Source organism: Phragmites australis, chromosome 20 (assembly GCF_958298935.1).
Source record: "Phragmites australis chromosome 20, lpPhrAust1.1, whole genome shotgun sequence".
NCBI lineage: Eukaryota > Viridiplantae > Streptophyta > Magnoliopsida > Poales > Poaceae > Phragmites > Phragmites australis.
This window is the reverse complement of record NC_084940.1, coordinates 2,722,190-2,744,541: the sequence shown is the minus strand read 5'-3', so window position 1 is coordinate 2,744,541 and position 22,352 is coordinate 2,722,190. Positions and strand designations below refer to the sequence as shown.

Sequence of the window (22,352 nt, the reverse complement as noted above, 5' to 3'; positions counted from 1 at the left end):
TCACATTAGATAGATTTATTACACCAAACGTAACAATATCATCCTAAATACATAGTCCTTTGGCATGATTGAGAAAAAAAAAACATAGCCCCAAATGTTACATGTTTGAACTTTGAAGCACATATCATCAACAAAGTGCCAAATGAACAATTGCATTGCAAAATATCACCAACAAAACATTCACACAAGCACATGCACCAATAAAAAAATGCATTGATCATTACATGGAATTCTATTAAGATATTATATGAAAGTCGAATTTCTTCCAAGAATGCAACATCTTGTCCTTCCTTGGAGGCGTGCATAACTATAAATATTTACATGTGAAATGTTCAAACTTTGATCACTAAATCAAATCACAATGCAAATATTAACATATGAACTAGTAAAGGAAAAGAAGTTCATCTTACATTTTAGATTTCGTAGACGCTCCTAAGGAAAGTTGGCTTCTTCTTCCTAATTGATCTTGGACAGATAGAGGTTGATTTATCAATCCTACCACCTACAATGTAAAATATAAGTCTATATGCACATGTATATCATATGAATTTAAATGTCACATGCAATTGAGTTAAGTTATCAAAACCACTGGCTCCAACTCCATCACCATCAACATCACCATCATGTTTGATTTATAATTTGATTGGAACTCGCCATCACCTTCATCATTAAAATTGATGCCCCTGACTCGGCATAAACCGAGCTACCATGTGAAGAATCTGATTCATAATCAGATGCAATACCTTCTTCCTCTTCCTCCAAACGCATTATTTCTCTTACCACACTTTCTATCAAGAGAAAATTTCCTCTTAAATGCAGCCATTTTTTTTCAGGAATATCATTGGCATGTGACCACTTCGCCAAAGCTTTTCCAAATCTATCATTGGCGTGCCCCCTAAGCATAATGTTCACCCGAGGTTACAAGGGTACTCTACTATGTGCCAAATTTATATCAGAGGGAGCTTTTGAAACGCATAACATGTCAAGTGTGTATTTTGACTACCTAAATTACTTGCAGCCCTACTAGTACTACCACCACCACTTACCCTACCAAAAGGTGGAGAGCTACCACCAAACAAGTAAAGATCTTTTAGTGACTCTTTCATTGCCATCTGAAACTGTCCCTCTTCATCCACATGGCATTTAGAAGGCCCTCGTCTTCCAACACTCGCCATGGCATCATCAATGGTTGGAGTTTGGAGACAGGCGTCATCCGGCTATGAAAAGCACCAGTGCATATGGCATCAACTTCAACGCAAGATCAGTATTCCCTGCTCCTCCGGCTTACCGTGCGTCGCCCTTTTCCCAACCGAACTGCAGTGCTATGCCGCCGAATGGCATCATGAGAGCCCCAGCTCCTCACGTAGTTTCATTTCCAACGATAGCAAAGTTTGGAGATAGACAGCAACCAATGCGGTGCTCAGTAAACAAAACTTCTATGGTGCTGGTCATTGAAACACCAATCGGGGGTGCCTCCCTGCGTTTCATATAAATTCAGCAAACCAGCAAGGACACCACACCCCACTCCGTCACGAACACGAATCAGCGTGCGCACACAACAAAGTTCGAGCAAATCAGTCGTACAGGCGACGTAGAGCACGCACCGGGCACTAGGCTTGGTGGTCGTGGCTGGGCTGCCACTCTCCCACCTCGACGTTGGACATGTCACACGTGTCTGCCTTATATATCCTTGCTTTCACCATCCTATTCCTTCCCCTCGTCGGCTTACTACCCAAGCTCACTGGGTGGTGTCAATTGCTGCTAGCTGCTGGCTGGGAAGCACCTCACCGGATTACCGCCCCTGCTCAACGGCATATTCCCCCACCTCACCCAGTTGTTGCATAGAAGAATTCAACTACTGGTCGGGGCACACATCTTCGTCGCCGGGGTCGCCCACGTACGACGGTGGTGTTGAGCCCTTGGCAACGCCCGAGTACTGCTACTGTTGTTTAATATCGCTGTAAGACTGCTGCTGTTTGTAAATGTATGACGTTTTGAACTTCTTCATAGTCTATGCACAATTTGCCAATTTTTTTAAATCTTTTTTAGGGTTTTTTTTGGGCATGGACGCTTTTCCTAATTGTAAGCAGGACGCTGTGGACTTGGGGCCGTCGACTCTATTTCGTTGGACGCTACAGATCGACCTAGAGCACTCCCATATCCCTGTCACAGTGACGAACCCAGTATTTGAACAGGGGTGCTAATTTGTAAGTACTAAAATTTTCATCACTTTTCAATACGCCGATGCAAATACATATAAATATAAAAATAGATAAATAGTATGAAAAATTTGCAACGTACCTAAATAAGTATCAATTAACGAAGGTAAAATTCACTGGCCATTATGACATGATTCCATGCTATATTATGGCAACCTATATATGCAAAATAGTATGTATAAATAATTATTGCATCACATTTGACAAAAAATATAAATATAAATTCAAAAATACAAAACATACCACTACGTCTTTTGAAAAATATCTCTCCATCTCTAAATCTCTACAACATCACCAAATATCCGATTAAACAAACTATCATAGTATCATATTATATTAGAATTGATTTGCGATTAAACAAATTATCTCTCCATAAAACCATAACTCCATGTCTACATCTCTAGTTCTATATTCTCTACAGCCTGAAGCTACTGAACTACCTCAAGTTCTCAACAGACAGTCATGCAATACTACTATACTAGTACTAGTACACTACAACTACAAATCTACAACAGTCAACAGCTCAAATCTTAATGGCAGTGCTCAAATCTTAATGGCAGTGGCACGAGCGAACGGGCACAAGGCAGCACCAGTAGGGAGCCCGATCTCATCCCACAGCAGCAACAGTCTCAGCCTGCCGCCTGGACGCCTGCGATCTGCACTCTACAACTGAGCACCCGAGCAGAACTGCCGCCTGCCGAGCTGGGGTCTGGGCGCCACCGGGGTCGGGTTGTCATGATTTGCCACCTGTCGGAGTGTCAAGTAAGTGGTAAAAGTCATGTCTCTGTCTCGACTCTCGACACTAGGCTTTAAGGGTGTAGAGAGGAAGGGGATGCTTGATAGGCTAAGGGTGCTATACATGGGTTGTTTGGTCCAAATCCATGCGCCCTTGAGCACAGGCCATAGATCCACCCTATCCTGTCAGACGTCGGTCTTTCACAATGTTCAGAAATTTATCAGCCTTAAAAGCAACCTAGGAGGCCCAGAACTAAAAGCGTACTACGTCAATAAAACCTAACTGTGCCACGGGCTATAAACCCTACAAGAGAAAAGAAAAGAAAGATCGGTGAAGACAGATGGGAGACTAAACAATGTAACAGCAGATGGATCGATCATGGAAAATTAATGCTTGTTCTACCCATTCTAACTTACAAAACGAACTGCTTCTACCTGAAATCCAAGTCATGATCTCCTATGCTGTTTGGATTAGGGCGTAAGCGAACTGACGACAAAAGAAAAGATGTTGCCGTCAGAGCGTTAAGTTTGTGGATGCTGTAAAGAGGTGACGTCCATGAGGGGATGCACGCGCTCCAGGTCCATCACGTCCAGCGGAATCCCATGGTCATGCATGCACAGATAAAATAAAATAAAATCGTCAACTTGACCACAAGTTTTTTATATGAACATGATAATAAATATTTGCAAAATTACTATATTATGAAGACACTTTCCAAAAAAAACCAATAATGGTATTATTTCCATATAAATCTAAATAATTTTACTCAAATCAATTATCAAAGTTAAAAAAGTTTAACTGCACGTATTCTATAATATCATACATTTACAACCAGTGGTACTATGTATCTACAAATGATACTACGAAATCGTTCGAGTCAGTCCTTTCGAAAAATTCACTTCAGTTCGGTCCTTTCTTGTATGTGGTCAAATTTTCACACCATAGTCATTTAAAAAAATTCGTCCCATAGTGGTGAAGACTGTGAGGGTCCCACAAAACATTGGGCCGGACCGAACGAACATGTTGGACTAACACAGGCCTAATAACCCGTTAAGGACTCGTCTAAGCCCACAGAAAATAAGACCAATAACCCGTTAAGGTCTCGCCTAAGTCCACAGAAATAAGGCCCAATAACCCGGTAAAGACTCGCCTAACTCTTGCACCTGTATATACATCGTGCCACAACCACCCGCTAGGGCAGACACGACACACGATCACACGAACGCGCCGTCCTGATCTCCTCCGGCTGCTCGCGGCCGAGCAGAGCTCGCAGCGTCCGTCGTCCATGGCATCGCCACCTTACGGATGGCCATCCTACTCCCCAACGTCCCCGTCCTACCGTCCGCCGTCGCCGTACAGGTACAGCCATGTCAGCGCCGGCCGTCCCACGCGCCCGATCAGCCCTACTTCTCCTCTCGGCTCCCCCTCCTCGCCGGGGTCACCTTGGTGGCCGGGGCCGGGCTACTACTCTCCCATCTCGACGCTGGACGCACCGCTGACGCCGTCCCCTTCCTCGCCGGTTTACTCCCCCTGCTCGCCGGCCTATAGGCGCCCCACCTCGCCGGTTTACTCCCCCTTCTCGCCGGGAGGTTGGGCCTCGCCGGTTTACTGCCCCTGCTCGACGGCATATTCCCCCACCTCGCTGGTTTATTGCCCAGAATTCAACTACTGGGATCATACGTCTCCGGCGCTGGGGTCGCCGGCCTACTGCCCCACCTCGCCGGTTTATGGCCATGGACACTGCTCAACGGCCTACTCCCCCACCTCGCCGGGTTATTTCCCAGAAGAATTCAACGACTGGGAGCACACATCTCCGGCGGACGATGTTGAGCCCCCGGCGTCGCCCGAGTACTGCTACTGTTGTTCGACACCGCTGGAAGATTGCTGCTGCCAGGCTTGTGACGACGCCCCCGCGCGGTGAGCCGACGGAACACGCCACCTCACCACCACAACTACCGCCGGCGTCACAAGGCAGCCCTGGCCAATAATCCCGCTGGCACCGCAGGTTCACGCCGGCCGTCGCCGAGGAAGCAGATTTAATTTTGTTTCCATTACAATTAGGTTTCGTTGCAATCTTGCGTTCTGGGACCTTTTGCCGTGCTTATTGTGCCGGATTATCGTCTCTTTTTATTCTGCCTGTGATGTGATAACTTATCATAAGCTTGTATCTTTTTTTAGATAATATATGATCGTAAGCTTTTATCTGAAACAGATAGTTTCCTCGGTTTGGTTTGTGAATTTGTGGCAATTGCTTTGCGTGCTGTTTATCAGTTACTGAAATCTAGTGATAGCACTATATCATGTGGATTAATATTTGAGTATCAAAAGAAATAAAGATAATTGTTTTATTTCTGCATTTCTATCACAATAAGATGGACTTTATCGAGGAAGAGAATGGATCAGTTATTAAATCTTGGATAAAAATTTCTTTTACCCACCTATCTGGGCACAATATCTTACTAACAACTTCTTCCCAACTAGTTTCACTATAAATAAGATAATACAATTAAAATTATCTTCAACCAATATTACGTGGACACCCGTATCCAAATTATTTGTCAAATTGGATACCCCGAATCCGAGTCGGATATCGGATTCCGAGTTGTATTTGGTATGTCCAAATTTTCTTTACCGAATTGGACACCCGTATTCGTGTCTAGTTAACACTGCCTTCAACACAAAAGTGTCAATCATTTTCTTAAGCTGTGTGCCTTCAAGTCTCGACACCTCTGAGCATGAATGAATGACCCAGGAAGTAGTCCTCTAAGTACAGCAAGGTGAAAGCTGAAGGCTTTGACATTCTCTCATTAACCATCCTCTGCAGATTGGCCCATGTCTAACTCACTACCAATATAACAGTTTTCTTTTTTTTGTTGCTTTGCTATGAGGATTGCAAGGCTTCTTATAGGACGGGAGCAGAATTTTTAGAAAAAAAAAGAACAGGACAGGAGCAGATCATGGTGTGTTAAAATATGTTACCTTCTTGCTAGCTAAGGACCTATTTATTTTAGTTTTAGATCGTGAAAATACAATACAGTCTGTAAAATCTGTATAAGTTTTTTTTTCCAACAGTGGATTGTAGAATTTTGTAAGTATAACTTGGATTGTGTATTGTGAGAATAGCTTTTATATTGTGACCGCTTATTTTTGCTTTTGCTTTTGAGACTGAAATCTATAATCAAAATAAAAAAACAACCAGAACCTAAATATACTTTCCTTTTTCTTTTTCTTAGTCCCCTCACCCTAAGGTACAACTGTAATATTCAAGAGAAAATCTACGATTTGCCATCGAATAACTACTGATTCTACAATCCGCCATCGAATAAATTCTGTTTACTTCTATACCATCGAATAAATGTTTCAGTTCTTTATATGCCATCAGTTTCCGATACTACCCTCCGCTGCACTGTTTATAAACAGTATGAACAGTACTCGTGAATAAAAAAGTCACAAAAAATATGTCGATTTTTGTGCACGCTCTATAATTCATAATCAACCCGTTTTAACTATATTCACCTAAAAATACTGTATAGAATTCAAACTAAAATTCTTCAAAATGTACTACTTTTGTAACTTCTTGCAATTTTTAAGCCTCATAAAAATTTACAAAAAATCTGAGAAAATTTACTAATATTCCTCTAATGTGATGTAATAATTTCTAAAATTATCTCCCGCGGTGAAAAAAATTAGTTCTTTGTAATGCAGAGTATTACAAAAGTAGCTCATTTTGAGAAATTTTAGTTTGAATTTTACACAGTATTTTAGGTGAATACAGTTAAAATGGGTTGATTATGAATTATAGAGCATGCACAAAAATCGACATATTTTTTTGTGACTTTTTTTATTCTCGGGTACTGTTGATGAACAGTATAGCGGAGGGTAGTATCGGAAGCCGATGGCATATAAGGAACTGAAATATTTATTCGATGGTATAGAAGTAAACAGAATTTATTCAATGATGAATTATAGAATTAGTAGTTATTCAATGACGAATCATAGATTTTCTCAATATTCAACGTACAAACACACACTACACCCATCCGCTCTGCTCTGTGGCTCATACGTAGGAGAGACCGGAAATTATTTGGTGAATAAACCCCGGTGAGACGGACGAGTTGCGATCCCGGGCAGGCTGCCCGACCATCTTCAGAGCAAAGCCACCCGAGCTGACGCTCGCTTCTCCTAAATATGCTTTTCTTGATGCTGTACCGAAGTCACTGATTGAGGATGTAACTATTGCATCTGCAAGAGTGCAACTTTGCATGCATGTGGAGAGATCCAGTTTGTATGTTTCCTCCCTGACGATTAATTCAGGAAAAAGAATAAACCGAAACAGAGGCTTCACATGCACCTACAGTGATCTTGTGTTGTGCTCAACTTGACTTCCCAACGGATTGCAGGTGAACCTTTACTTTGCCACTTTCTATTGATGTGTTCGTGTTAACTTCGTTAAGTGCAGAGTCAACCGCCATTCCCACAGAAAATTTTCAGGAGTCAATACGTGTCGGTAACCTCAAGTCCTCAACCATACTGTCCATACAGTATGATCTAAGCTTATCTAGAGTAGGTAGGAGCGAAACCATGTTTGCAGATCAATAGATGCACCCACGGCAAAATAAAAATTCAGTTGTTTCTATTTCATTTTTACCATACATGCACCCCTATAGTCTAAAATCATATACTCACAGACCAAGCTGTCAGAATAACAAGCCCAGGCTAAACTCGTGAAATAATGCACTCCTTCATTTTTCTCTAGCTTTGCTACAACAATGAAGTTTTATAGCCGTCGCAATGTATCATGCTTGTGTCGTGCATCAGCAAACTGTATTGTGAATTATTTTCACTTTAGTCCTTTTTGAAGAGAGTTCTGAAACTCTGAATCCTAACGTTGGTATTTTCGGCTCGAGGCCTTGAGGGAGATGAGGCTGTGAGCGCAGCACAAAGGGGAAAAAGTGCATATGCATTATAACAAAAATATAAATGTTAAACACACGGTAATATTAGGTACAAAGATATGGATATGTCATAGAAGCACCGCTGAACAAATACATCAGGAACGATTCCATAGTTTAATTTCAGATGAGATCAAAAAAAGAGGAGTAGATTATCCGCTAATTTTTCTCTTAATTTCTTAATTTATTTTTATTAGTAAAATATGTACTATATTTGTAGCCAGTAACAAGATTAGGAGGTCGGATGGTAAAAATGAGTAAATTATTTAAAATTTAAAAAAAATTATTAGATAAAATGAGAGTAGGAAAAAAGGTGAACGTAAATCAACTTAATATTTTATATAGTAGAGATACATGCCGTTTTTCAAGTAACCAAAAATAAACCGCTCCACTCAAGGAATAAGCCGGGGAGAAGGTGCCAGCATCACCAGCAAGTGTGTTGGCCTGTGTGAGACATGCTGCCACTGCAAAGGTCAGGAATGTCCTGACGATTGCTGCAAACTGCTACTTCCTCCGGTTCAAAATAAATGTTGTTTTCAACATCAACACGGTTACCAAAATAAAACATTGACTACTATTTTTTTATAATATATTGATAAAATATAGTAAAAATATATTATTATCAAAATCTTTTCAAGACAAATTTAACTGTGTTATTTTCAATATCTAAATTTAATACATAAAAAGTAATTTGTACTAAAATTTTAAAAGTAACCGGTAAGAGACACTTATTTTAGCCCGGAGAAAGTACTGGATATTACCAGCTAGCTTCCTTTTGATACGTTGTTTTGCGATTTGGAGTGTCAGATAATATGGCGAACATATGAGTCTCTTACTGGTTCATTTAGGAGTATTTTGGGGATTTAGGGTTGAGAGAAGGAGGAGCCATGAACAAAGGAGGGGGAAAACACTCTGGATCGATCCTTCTCCAGTTTCTTTTCTTATCTTTACACCATTATTACATTTTATTCCCTGGTTTTCTTTATAATTATATTACAACTATTACACAAGCCAACACTTATATTCTTGAATTGCCTGCAGTGTTAGGTCTTATGGATCGGAGGTGCCAGATAATTAGCAACTAGACATACTTTGGGCCTGTCATGAAATTTCATCTTGCCGTCAACAAAATTAATGATACGGTATTGATTCCTGCAGAATGCTCGTAGCACGCATAATTTCACCTGATTTTCTCAGCAGGTCTTGTCTAGTACAAGAAATACTCGCGGCACACTAGCGTCTCACTCACGCATACAGAAATACAGATTCCTGCGCACCATTGACGCATGAAAACACGCACATGCTACCCCATTTTCACTAAGAACTTAACGGAATTCACCAATACATCCTTAATTTTACATCTCCAAATCCGACAATAGCTAGAACATCATAACCAACAACTAAAACCTAGAGACACGAAGGAAGAACCAAGTTCTAACCACATAATAATCTAGCAAACAGAACACAACTCTAGCTTTACCAACCAAAAGAACTAAAGCATCTGTGCGCTAGCCCGATTATTGAGCCCGAGCACTTGCACTGGTATACACGTAGTGGACGCGCACGAAGCAAACTCTAACTCTGCCTTCAGAAAAGACCGTGAAAATAGATCTCAATGTTTAAAAGAAAAACAAAAGAACTAAAGGTAGACGACAGTTTGAACTGAGAACACTCCAAAGTTAATTGTCACCTCACGCGCATGCTACTGAACCTCCGAGACCTGGACAACCCGCGACCATCGCCGGCCGGCAGGAACGGCGCGTCTGGGAGACCCTCAGGCGGTGCGCGGCCGTCGCCGTCGTGCAAGAGATCGAGCTCGTCGGCCAGCGAAGGCGCGACGACGAAGCGGCAGCTCTGACTGTGGGAGTGGTAGGCGCCGCCGGTGAAGCGCTCCGGGGCCCGCCCCCGCGTCGGAGGAGAGCCAGGGGAGGAGACGAACTCGTGGTGCGCCGTCCTTCTCGTCCCCCTTCGCTTCTTGATCGCGCCGTAGACGAAAGGGATCAGCCCCTCCATTCCCATATCGCAATGATCTGCAGTTCTGCACCACCGACCCGAAGCAGCAGATCGAGCAGGAGATTTTTCTGGAGCAAGCAGGAGATTTTTCTTGCCTGACCGAAGAAGCAGAAGATGGATCTCTTATTGCTCGCTACGAGGAAATGAAGTGGCATTGCAAGGCTTCTTATATTAGTATCTGTAGTATCGCCAGATCGTGATGCTACCTAGAGTTTAGTTTCCCGATTAGCCACTGATTGGACATGTCAATCCGGTAGCTTTGAGAATTTTGTATTAGTAGCCTTACTACCATTGAGATACGACTGCATCCGCGGTTGGGATTGTCATTATTGAGCTGCATGTGTCAATCAACTCACCAAAAGCTTAAGATGATAGAAAAAGATGAGTAATTCATCTATATTTCAACAGTCATGCATCATGCATGCAACGTGTGTAGGATACAACTTGTAATCTTGTATGTTTTCTAGCTCCGTACGTGACAATCCATTGAGATTTTTTTTAAAAGAGTAACTGAAACAAAGCCGCTTCACACATGCACTTTGCAGTGATCGATCTTGGTAGTGGTCAACATGCATGGCTTTACAGCTGAAGGTTCATGTCTCTGCACACAACTACTCCATGCTATATTCATATATATGTATGTACCTTCATCAAATGATGCAGAGTTAGCCGCCAGGAGTTAGCACATGCATGTCGCCGGCACATGTTCTGAACCATATATTACAGCCTACCGCCTAGCGCTTTTTAAAAACATTGTTTTTTTATTCATTCGTGTAAATGCCATCACTCCAGAAACATGTCCCCGTATCTTTTTTTTAAGTAACCGGCAGAAGAGCTACCTGCTATATTAAGTGGAAGAAGAGAAGAGACTCATGGACCAAAATACAATCATTATACAAAGAGATTTAAAGAAGGAGGGCGGCTCATGGACCAAAATACAATCATTATACAAAGAGATTTAAAGAAGGAGGGCGGAACCGCATTAGGGTCCGTCCCCGATCCACATAATTGAAAGTGATATTCTCGCACCAAGATGTCCCCATTTCCGAATTTTCTTTTGTACAACATCTTTAATACTTCTTTATGTTAGTTCAGTTCAATTCTACAGCACGTTTCTAAGAGGAATTCAATTCAACTCAGTTTCTGAAAAGAAGAAGAGGAATTCAATTCAAATATGGGCGGAACAAATATAAAAGGCTGGGTTGGACCATGCGAAATTTTGTCGCTTGAACAAATATAAATATGTTTTCTATTTTTATACGTGGGCCGAGCCCAGTTTAGGAGGCCCAACACAGGCCGAAGAAACGTAATCCTGGCCCGGCCCGGCCCGTCACTCCGGCCGCCGGGAGGAGCGGAGGAGACGCCGCCTCGCTGCTCCTCGGCTCGCTTCCGCCTTTCCCCTACCGCAAGCCGCCGCAGGTGAGGGGATCACGACGAGAGAGGCGGAAGAGAGATGGCGAAGTCGTGCAAGGGGTTGGCCATGGAGCTCGTCAAGTGCCTCAGCGAGACCGACTGCGTCAAGGTTGGTCGGCTTCTTCCTTCGTCTGTTCCTTGTCCCCTTGTACCCACGCCCGCAGCTCGCCGTGCCCTGCTTCGATTCCGATTAGGTGCAAGCGCGCTTAGAAGTTCCGAATTTGGATGCAACCCGCAAGCTAGATGGCTCTTCTTGTCAGTACGGGGGAGGGGAACGGGAACGGATGATGCTGATTCGCTGTCGGAATTTTCGGTGGTGCTTGAGATGACGCGGGCAATTTATAGTCTCTTGATGTGGTTTCTGTGCAGGTGCAGAAGAGGCCGTACAAGGAGTGCGCCGGGGAGAAAGTGCCCAACATCACCAGCGAGTGCGCCGGCCTGCGGGAGACCTACTTCAACTGCAAGAGGGGCCAGGCATGTCCTGATCGCTGTGGATTTATCATTGCCACCTTTCTTTTGATAAGTTGTGTTGTGATTTGGAGTATCAGATAATACGATTGTGCAAATGAGTGTCTTACTGGTTCATTATGATCATTCCCCATGTGTTTAGGGTTTTGCGTGAATGTCAGATCAGCACCGCGTGCATTTTCATTGCTGATTCTTGAATTGGCCACGGTGTTAGGTTTTATGGAGGTGACGAGTAATTAGCAATTGATAGGTTTTATGCAAGTAATTAGCAATTATACATTCTTTGGGCCTGAATTGAATACATGTGCCTCAGCCTAAATAAGATTGTGTTCATGCTACTATGTTCATCATAATCCATTTGTTTGTGGAATGATCAAACACACTATCTTTGATCTCAGTCCCATAGTCTATGGGGTGTTCTGATCCCAATACATATTTCTGTCACAGATGATAGGTTAGGTTTCCATCTGTATCTGAGTTGAATGTTAAAATTGTTCAGGGATTTGAAGTGACTGTTACATATCAATATGTGTGCAGTATGTATCCTAAGTAACAGTTGATTGGCTACATTAAATTGAGAAAAACATGAGATGTCTGTTTTCCAGCTGGAAAAGGTTTAGAGCTCGGTTCTTTTTATGTTCTGGTGGAGTTTCGTCAGTTTTGTTTTAGTTACATCACAGTGTTGCTCCTTTTGGATGAACCTTTAGCAGTTTCTTAGTTTTTATGTGTAGCACAGCTTATAAGAGTAAAATGAATGGCCTGTGTACACCAAATGGTACTAGAATTAAATTACAATCTACAAGTGAAAAGGAATAGTGACCCTATAGTGCAGAGATGCTAGTCTCTCCCTTTGATCTTGATTGGACGACCTGAAAAAAAACTAAATCTTGGAATGTGGTCAGAATTAGCCTCTTTCTGTAATTACCACCGCATGCCAAACATCCTATTAATTGTACCCATCACTGTTGATGAAAGTAGATTGAGCTGGGAAAGGTCGTAGTATCATCAAGTGAGTACAAGAAGAACAATGGCCAACATTATGTGCATTCCTGGTATCATTGCAGCATATGGACACGTACCTTCAATTACTATACACCTTTGATTTATTTCACACAATAAATACAATGCAATGTCCTCGTTTTTTTATGTACCCTTTTGAGTAACACCAACAAAGAACCAAAAATACTATCTGGAAACCCCAGGTAGTCCTTCTCTACATACAAACATAATTGTGTGTATTATGTATTCGTAATACTTCTGATTGACAGCTCATTTGCTTCTTTCTATGATAATATAATCATACGGTCTCATCTATGAAAGTCAGATAGCCTTAAATGTACAAGTTTCTGAATGTGACATATAACCTAGCTTAGGAATACTGCAGATTGCTTTGGCCCAGTATCATTACATCAGGTGTTAAAAGTTGTTGATTTATCCATCATATTGATGCATGCATAGTTAGCATCTTTCACTATGATGCATGGATATACTTTCATGTTCTTCCATGTTTTCATTGTTTCATTCGGCCTTTTCTACTGTTATTTTACTAGTTTGAACTGAATTGCATATGCAATTGTGCAAAAATGCTAATCTTAACTTTGTTAATGCTTGTGTCAGGTTGACATGCGAGCTCGGATACGTGGGAACAAGGGGTATTAATGGTGTACCTGCAGTCTATCCATGCAGTTTTGGTTTCTAGCCCAGTTTGTGACCTTGAGGTGTAATGGTGTCATAATGTAGTCCATCTGCGTTCTATTTTTGATAGGAGAGAGGAACTCAGAGCACATGGGTAGTTTCAATTGATGAAAAGTAGTTTCCTGTCATAATGTAGCCCGTCTGCATTTTGTTTGTTATAGAAGGCAGGAACTCAACTCGGAGCACACGCGTAGTTCCAATTGATGAGTTGAGAGGTGGTGGATCTAGATGCTGCTGTCTAACTTCTTGTCTTACCGGAAACTTTGTTCCATCATACCATTGATGTTCAGGTGGTGACCTGTTGCGATCTGTCTTGTTTCTCCTGTGCAATGAACTGAATTTCTGGACCTTTCTAGCGAGCTGCTTCATATCTTAATTCAGGGACATGCTTGCGAGTTTCTTGAAATAAATATTTCCCATGGGGTGTGTGCCTTTTATATTTCTGGAGGTAAAGAATGGTCAGGCCTGTATTTTTGCCGAGATGCACACAATGACACAACGCACCGCGTGTTGCAAATGTTTTGTACCAAATATAAGTGTAACAATTTTTGGATCTTTACAATGTTTTGCAGATCATGAGTTCAGATCTTTACAATGTTTTGCAGATCATGAGTTCAGATCTTTACAATGTTTTGCAGATCATGAGTTCAGTAACAATGTAAACCAGTCCACTGTTGCAATACAAATAAATCAATAGAAAAAAATGGTATAAGGTGCTAGCCTCTTTGCCATTTCAAGCCGGGTTTATAGGTAGATACCAGGATATCAGCATTATCACCAGATATTTCCCGCTATTTCCTCTACGATGAATGATGTGCTGGTGTGTGCCCCTGACCTGCCAAAAAAAAAATATGCTACACTCGATTTGACCTGATCGGACGGCGGCGATCCCAGTAAAGCGGCTTTGATGCTTTTTCGCGCCACCGCGAGGCGTCCGTGTGCCGCAAAGCGAAACCAGACGTCTCCGGCGCAAGCGACCCGCCATGACCTCTCGTCTGATGGTCGCCGTTCCTGTTTCCCAGCGACCCCGACACCGTCCCGTCCTCGCCTCCTGCCCCTTAACCCAACGACCGGTCACAATTAAGACTGTTAATCACATGTGATAAGTGACTAGACGTTTATGCTCTTTGCTATTCCCACCGTCCACGAGTACGAGAGGTATTTTACTGTGGCCTGATCATTAAAATTAGATTTTAATCATGATTTTCTTATAAAATATATTATTTATAGCTACAACACTAATATAGCGCGAAGCATTTTGAAATATTAATCTAGTTGTATAATTTTCACCAGACATACTTAAAATTTAAATAATTACTAGTTAAAATATACAAAATTTGACCAACATGTCTTCTATTCTTAGACGGAGGAAGTATCTTATAAGGAGCACGGGACATTCTTTTTTTTTTTGCCATCGGTGATCTCCGAGTGGCATCCTATTTACCGTCCTGCTTTATGCATAGATTCAGAGTGACTCGTATGTCATCTCAGCAGTAATTGTCACTTTCTGAGAGTGACAATTAAATAATTATACTGTAGAGTATTTTGTAGGTCACGTTGATTTTATCATAGGGCCATATAGCTTCTCGAGAGGATTCCCGAGCTATTTGGAACATGGGAATATGGGCGGGATATTATGGAATGATTGCATGAATATATCAGGATTTCCATATTCCAAACAAAGCTGATATATACATGTAGGTTTTTTTAGTTATGCAAAGACTTTTGGTATTAACTTGACAAAATCTAGGCATCAAGATTTGGATCACAAATCTGAGCTAGTTGGCATCAGATGCTGACCAGCTAGCTAGCCAAAAAGACTAAATATTGTTCCTGATGTCGGATAAGAACGTCCTTCAAAAGCTGATATCACACGCAATGAAGACTTTTGAACGATTTGTAATAAACCGTCCAAAACCGATGTGCCATCAACCTGCACATTGCAAGATCACTTGAACAAATCTGATGTAGCATTGATAGACTACAGTTTACGACCTTTCTGATGCTCTGGCAAGAAAGTTTTCGTTTATATTTTTTGCTACAAGCTGGAGGTGCATGCAAGCAGTTAGCAAGTGTTATCTTACTGACTTGATTGAGCAGTTTTTTTCATTTCTTTTGGATCTGCAGGGCTCTGAGATGCTTCAATCACTGCAGATGTGCTGGGTTTTTTATTTATTAATTCATCTGAAATTAGGGATCCACGATCTATGTCATCGGTATTTTCTAAGATATCGCCTGCATTAGATCTTTGACTATTTTGTTTTCTTCAGTCACGTTTCCTTCATGATGTGATTAAGCTATTACATCTGACATTGTTTTGTTACATCAGAAATCCCTTGTGAAACATCGGAAAATATCCTGTTTCTCATTATTTTCTGGTGTGATGCGGCAATATTGTTGATTATAATTTGCTGTAACTTATTGATGAAATTGGATGTTACAGCATCTCTTCATTAGTTGATCATATTATATAGGGAAAATTTGCTACCGGACGCACTAGAAGTGTGGCTTTTGTCACAAGATATAATTTTTTTAATGTATACTGTCGAACACTACTAAAATATAATTATTTAACGGAACACACTCTAGCTATTAAAATAGTCATTTCCTGCTTGTGAGGAGAGAGAAAGGGTGTGAAAAGTCTATTTTACCTTTGGTTAAGGTGGGGCTCACACATCATTTTTTCTTCCTCTCCTTTGTTGGTTTGTGGGCCTGCATGGTAGTGTGAGGAGGGGGTGCCAAAAGATAAGGCTAGCGGCTTCTGTTTGTGCATCTCACAGAGAAAGGAGAAAGAGAGAGAGAGAGAGACCGAAGGGAGAGGAGGCTGGAGGGGTGGAAGAGAGAGGGAGGTGAGGGCGCGCCATGAAGAGAGAGGAGCTAGGGTGGAAAGGTGGCCGGTCGGAGAGGCGCGAGCGAGCGGCGTGACGCGGGCTGAGCGGGACCCAGCTCGACGGCGCAGGAGGAAGATCGCAGCCCTCCCGAGCAGCAGCGGAAGCCACCGCCCTCCCACGCCTCCTTGGTGGCGTGGAGGGTCTTGCCCAGGAGGATGACACCAGGGCACAAGGGGGAGTTCGTTTGGAGTGGAGGTGACGACATGCGGCAGCGGGAGCATGGCCGACGACGGCAATGATGGATGGCGGTCATCAAGCTCCGGTGGCGACGCGCTACGGCGAAGGGGGGGGGGAGGGAGAGAAGGGGCGTTGGAGGCTCACCGGCTCGCGGGCAACCTTGTGGCAGGGTTGGCCTGTACGTGGGACGGCCGGAGCAGAGCGGTCGATGGAGGCTAATATGTATATATACTTTCTTGATCTTAGTTAGTCTAATTAATTGTAATTTTTTTAATTTAAAGTGAATTTCATAATTAGCTAATATGTTAAACTCGGGATGTTACACCGTATAGGATAAACCAATAGGCCAGGACAGAGCTTGATGGAGAACAGATGGGACTAAAAGTTACGAAGGCCACTTAATTTCACCACTTATGTACAAATAAAAGGCAATGAACTTGGTACATCTTTTCTAACCTAGCCTCTCTACATCTCTCTTGATGCTCGTCACTGCTATAGAGGCCATTGATGCCACTAAAATTTTAATATTCACACAAGGTGGATCCAAAATTGTTATGGCACATATTTACTTCTAATAAGAATAAAGTGTGCATATTTCGATATATACACTCATAACATGTATTTAAGGAGATGACTAAAATACGACAGGCCGCTCCATAAGGCATCTCCTGCGGAGGAAGCAAATTTACAGATTCAGTAGTACAGTGTTTTGCGGGGGTCACTATTCACGTACTGTAGCATCTTCATCGGAATCGGTAACCAGTGCTACAGTGTCTCTACAGTACTACGGAGAGAGAAAATAGGACTGCAAAGCTGCGGAGTTACTGTAGCACCCGTAACACTGTAGCATCATTGTAGCAACGCTGTTCACAGAGACTGTCAGTGGCCCGGAGGAAGAAAACAACGTCTATTATTGTGCTGTTCACAGAGGCTGACAGCAGGACCGGAGAGAGAAAAAGAGAAATAGAAGGTAGAAAATAGGTAGCTGCTGGAGATGAAAAAATAAATAATACTGTAATAGTGATAGGGGATGCTGTAATAATATTTTTAAGGATGAAAATTTGAGATAGTTGCTGGAGATGACCTAAACCCATTGCGACACCAAATTGCCTCCATCACGTCGGTGACAAAGGCAACCTGAACCTGCTTGCCTCATGCCGTGACCTACAAATACCGTGCACCTGACCTATAAACACACGGTCAGTACCCTTGAAATAAGTGGCAAAGCTAGAGCTAAAATGATAATGATATACCATTTAATAGTACATCAAGTAACATATATATTTTTCAAAGTAACGTACGATAAATATGAGTCGGTACATGTTAATTCACTTTTTTTTTCCTTCTACCATGGTGCATGTGTACTGTAGTAACACAAGGTAACTTCGTCCCTGCTTGAAACTCGCAGCCGACGTAAGACCATCTCCAACTATATTTCTTTCATTTCGTTCACTTTCTGATTCACCTACTCGTTCTTATTTTCTTTATTTTCTCTCATTTCTAATAGTTTCATTCGAAGGGATTCGTAAAGGGAAAGAAGAGATAATCCCTTCGTGATGAGAACCGTAAAGAAAAACCGTTGGAGTGTTGAAAGGAACGAAAATCCCTTTTATGAAGGGATTTTGATTCATGACGGAAATCCCTTAGAGATGGTCTAACCATCACACCCAATCATCTTCCACACCGTCCCTCTACAACAAGCTATCAGGATCCTTCTCGTAAAATAAAAAGAAAAACAGATATTGTTGTCTTACCCTAACACTAGCACCCTTCACCCCCACCTCCACCTCTGACCGCTAAACTTAACCCTAATCCTAGCCTACTCTTGACCCACGCTCGTTGCCAGAGAAAACAAAGGCTTCCTGACAACTTGGTGGAATAACAAATTACATGAATCAAAGTAATTGAAATCCAACAACTTAATCACACTCCTTTATCTCGATTGTCTCGAAGGTGAACCGGTGATGATTACCTTGTAAATTACTCTGGCATGATGATAAACACACGAGTTAATGAATGATCTACTGGCCACTACTCTCCCATGCCCATCAATCCACTGCGTACTAGATCAGACTTCAGATGACACCATCTTCCTCCTCCGGCCGGCTCACCCTCCACTACGGGACGTCACCTCACTATCGTCACCGAATCGCCATCGGCACCGCGCATCTCAAGTCTAGCTCACAGCACCACACACACTTCACTATCCCAGCAGAAAAAGATGAAAAGATCCCTGCTTTTTCGCTTTCATGTAAGCTGTATATATTTTCCTCATGTTCGATTGATAAATAAGCATGGAGAAACAAACCATCGACAACAACATTTCATCTAACTAGATTTACTCCACAATAATACACTTGAAACATTATCTAAGAAACATAATACACTCGAAACCGTATCCATATCTACACGTAAATTACTCTCTAATATGTTATCTCATAGAAGAACAAATGGCATTTTTAAATTTCGTAATGCCTCGTGTAACTGAGAATGTGACAGGAAAAGAATGGTGATTGAGACGAACACTTCGGAGAATGGTAGTAGTAAGTAGTAACGCGACCTTTTTCGTCGGCTTTTGATAAAGGTGGATGCTGCACCTGCGCGTACGTAAACGGCTGGTGGTTGTTGCAACGGGACACTTCAGATTCTGCACTGAAGGATGGCGAGTGCGTGGTCCCGACGGCGACAGCGACAAGCACTCACCGCCCGTCGTCGTGCCCGTGCGGCTTCGGGGAGAGAACCCAGTGCTGGCCGTGGGGCCGGACGGTGAGCCCCTTCACCCTCGCGAACAGCGTCACCGCGCGGCGCACGCCGCGGTCGTCGGCGGAGGTGAAGTAGTCGTGGCCGAACATGACACCGCCGGGCCGGAGCACGGCCCAGGCCAGGTTGATGTCCGCCCACGCCGAGTGGAAGTCGTGCCCGGCGTCCACCTCGATGAGGTCGGCGTAGACGCCCCACTCGCACAGCGCGGTGAGAGCGGATGCCGTGGAGAAGGGCAGCGGCAGCACGCGCTCGGTGGCGTCGCGCCCCGCCACGGCCACGTTGGCCATGAACTGCGGCAGCAGCAGCGCGTCGCCGTGACGCTGCGGCGGGACGTCGCGGCGGAAGCGCTCGCGGAAGGCCGGCCACCCGCGGAAGTCGTCGATGCAGAGGATGGCAGGGGAGAGCGAGAGGTTCTTGGACACGGCAGCCATGTGCAGCGCCGACGCGCCCAGGAAGGCGCCCAGCTCGACGATGGTGTCCGGGCGCACCGACTCGATGAGCTCCGCGAACACGGCCCCAGTCGAGCCCCACCCGCGCGGGCGCGCCGCCGCCGGGTGTAGCAGCGCCTCGGTGTGCGGCGGCGGGAAGCTCGCGTACGGGCTCTTGCCGTCGAACAGCTTCTCGAGAAGCGTCGGCAAGATGGCGTCGCTGGGTATCGGCTCCCCGCACTCTTCTCTGAACCGGAACAGGTCGTGTGGAGGCGACCGCGAGTAGCTCGCAGCAGCCGCACCGGTCCTGTTCGACTCGGACACAGTGGTGGAGGCGGTGAGGTGCGCGGCGTGCGGCCGTATGACCGTCTGAGATGGCTTTGGCGACGGCCGGGTGGACGACGACAGGATGCCAAGGGAGTATCCGACGGCGAAGACGATCAGGAAGGAGGTGAGCCGCGCGAGGTGCGGCCGGAGCCTGGCCGGAACGGCGGAAGACGACGTCGCCGACGGTGGACGCGGCTTCATGTTCATGTTCACGTCACAAGGACCCTCTCTGTCTCCGTTTGGGTTCTTCAGGACTCTTCACTTATCTCTCCTTTTATTCTTTGGAATAGATTTTTGTTCAAAGATTAGGTTGGAATTTGTATTTATAGATAGGGAGGGAACGAAGAAGAGCTGCTGCTGCGGCTGTTTGTTTAATACTACCTGTTCTTTGAAGGGAATAGATAAAACAAGGTAGTATATAAAAAGGTGATCTTTCTTTAGATTAGAAAAGGAGATTCTTTTTGAGATTATCTCTCCTTTTATTCCGTTTGGTGAGTTTTGGGTGGAGAGTCTGGTGGCAGTTAAGACTAGGAGTAGGGACCTGGGTTCAGGTATGAGGAAGCACAGGGAATTTTGACATGTGCATACATGAAAAGTGAGCGTCAGAGGTAGTGCTGCAAGATTTCACATGTTAGTGTGGTCTCCCTGCCAGGGTCCTGGAGTATGTTCCTCCTCCATGCAACTGCTATCCAGTGGCGGAGCTTGAACAAATTTGTAGAGGGGTCAAACTTATAGATACATGATTAATTTAGTGCTTTTGTTTGTGAGCAAGTGATTATAATTAATTTTTTACTTAAACAATTTGTTGTAGTAGGAGGGGCCATGGCCACCTTTGGCCATCTAGGAGCTCCGCCCCTGCTGCTACCGTTTGTGAAAACATTGTGATCTGTTAGTCACTCACTGTACATGTGTGAGGCTGGGTCAGGTGATCAGGTCACAGGCTAGTGCCCCGGGAGCTCTGAATTCTGTCGAGTGAAACTCTGAAAGGTAGGCAGCTGCACCAGTGCATCTGCAGGTGCAGGTCTGAAACTCAGGAGGGTTCCTTGGTGCACACACAAGGAACAGAGGTGTGGTCTTGTGGACGAATCAGTGGTACCTGCAAGGAGCAGCTGATTTTTCAACAGGACGATGGAATCAATATACTATACTATATATTAAAGCTCCAATAATTAGCGTGTTTCTAAGTCCAAGTACTGTAGGTACTGTTTATGTGGTTCTACGTATGTGTATATATGGATATAGATATATATATGTATACATATAGGTATATATGTATATATCTGTGTATGTGTGTGTATACATATCTGTATATTTACATGTATAATATAATTTTTTGGAAATTCTAGAAAAATAGCGAAAGGTATAATAGTTATATTGATAAATCGATTGAAATAATCTAAAATGCACAGAAAAATATCTAAAACTCAATAAAATATGAAACAAATTTTGTTAGGTTCGTATTACTGTCGTCTACATATTAAAATTATGTGCATACATAAAAATAATACTGTTTTCTCTATAATTAAATGAATATGTTAAATATTAATAAATTCATAAATAAATATTGAGATACCAAAATTGGTGAACGTGATTTTTTTAGTCTTATTTTTCATGTTCTATGAAGAAAAAGGACGCGGTATAGACGCGCCAATCCGTCTAGTGCAACTGATCGTCTCGTTGGCGACGATCACAAGATTAGTTTCGTTGTGGAAATTGGGCTGCAGTTTTCGACCAAGTCTCTGGCTGCGTCGCACAGACATTGGTCACTGTCCATTTCCTTTTTTTCTCAGCCAGGAGCTGACCACGAGACAAACGCTCGAAAGAACAAGCAACTTTGCAAAGTTGCCTGCTCCTTCTCGTGCTAAAACTTTCTTAGACTTTTGATCGAGTCTTAACAAGCCTGAGCGAGCGGCGAAGCTAGCGTCGGAGAGAGGGGGTGCAGGACTCTTTACTGTTCATCGAGCTACAGTAATTTACTGTTCATCAAAACTAATTTTAGTAGTATTTTTGAATAGGAGGGGGTGCATATGCACCCACACCTCCCAACCTAGCTTCGCCCCTGCCTGAGCCCGTGACACCACAGCCATCGTATCTATTTTCCCACGAAGAGAGCATTCCGGCTCAAGCACGGCCAATTCGTCAAACCTTTCACTTTCAGCTGCGAAAAGAATTCGTCGTTGCATGTGTTAAAGAAGATGTCAAATTCGGTCGGGATGGCATTGCCACGATTAACAGTGATAACCACTGTGTCGTTAGGTGGAACTGGACCC

The 22,352-nt window shown here is 43.3% G+C and overlaps 4 protein-coding genes across 4 annotated transcripts; 2 read left to right on the top strand and 2 right to left on the bottom strand.

The window, feature by feature from the left end:
• Nucleotides 1-4,240: 4,240 nt before the first annotated feature.
• LOC133902327 (DNA-directed RNA polymerase II subunit RPB1-like) lies at nucleotides 4,241-4,876 on the top strand. The gene has a single exon (XM_062343922.1). It carries the CDS (start codon nucleotides 4,241-4,243, stop codon nucleotides 4,874-4,876), a length of 636 nt encoding a protein of 211 aa, XP_062199906.1.
• Nucleotides 4,877-9,518: 4,642 nt separating this feature from the next.
• LOC133901196 (uncharacterized) lies at nucleotides 9,519-9,936 on the bottom strand. Its single transcript, XM_062342476.1, has one exon. The coding sequence runs from the start codon at nucleotides 9,924-9,926 to the stop codon at nucleotides 9,594-9,596; it is 333 nt and encodes a 110-aa protein (XP_062198460.1). The 5' UTR covers nucleotides 9,927-9,936; the 3' UTR covers nucleotides 9,519-9,593.
• A 1,350-nt stretch (nucleotides 9,937-11,286) lies between these two features.
• LOC133901192 (uncharacterized) lies at nucleotides 11,287-13,906 on the top strand. The gene is made up of 3 exons (XM_062342470.1): nucleotides 11,287-11,442; nucleotides 11,703-11,807; nucleotides 13,419-13,906. Exons 1-3 carry the CDS (start codon nucleotides 11,374-11,376, stop codon nucleotides 13,458-13,460), a joined length of 216 nt encoding a protein of 71 aa, XP_062198454.1. The 5' UTR covers nucleotides 11,287-11,373; the 3' UTR covers nucleotides 13,461-13,906.
• Nucleotides 13,907-18,801: 4,895 nt separating this feature from the next.
• Nucleotides 18,802-20,533, bottom strand: LOC133901168 (uncharacterized). The gene has a single exon (XM_062342445.1). The coding sequence runs from the start codon at nucleotides 20,287-20,289 to the stop codon at nucleotides 19,264-19,266; it is 1,026 nt and encodes a 341-aa protein (XP_062198429.1). The 5' UTR covers nucleotides 20,290-20,533; the 3' UTR covers nucleotides 18,802-19,263.
• Nucleotides 20,534-22,352: the final 1,819 nt, after the last annotated feature.

What these genes read in the sequence shown, in the direction of transcription:
- LOC133902327 (XM_062343922.1), top strand. Translation starts at nt 4,241, where the DNA reads ATGGCATCGCCACCTTACGGATGGCCATCCTACTCCCCAACGTCCCCG.
- LOC133901196 (XM_062342476.1), bottom strand. Translation starts at nt 9,926, where the DNA reads ATGGGAATGGAGGGGCTGATCCCTTTCGTCTACGGCGCGATCAAGAAG.
- LOC133901192 (XM_062342470.1), top strand. Translation starts at nt 11,374, where the DNA reads ATGGCGAAGTCGTGCAAGGGGTTGGCCATGGAGCTCGTCAAGTGCCTC. An exon ending in GCGAGACCGACTGCGTCAAG is followed by an intron (nt 11,443 to 11,702) that starts GTTGGTCGGCTT and finishes GTTTCTGTGCAG; the next exon opens with GTGCAGAAGAGGCCGTACAA. An exon ending in TCAACTGCAAGAGGGGCCAG is followed by an intron (nt 11,808 to 13,418) that starts GCATGTCCTGAT and finishes TGCTTGTGTCAG; the next exon opens with GTTGACATGCGAGCTCGGAT.
- LOC133901168 (XM_062342445.1), bottom strand. Translation starts at nt 20,289, where the DNA reads ATGAACATGAAGCCGCGTCCACCGTCGGCGACGTCGTCTTCCGCCGTT.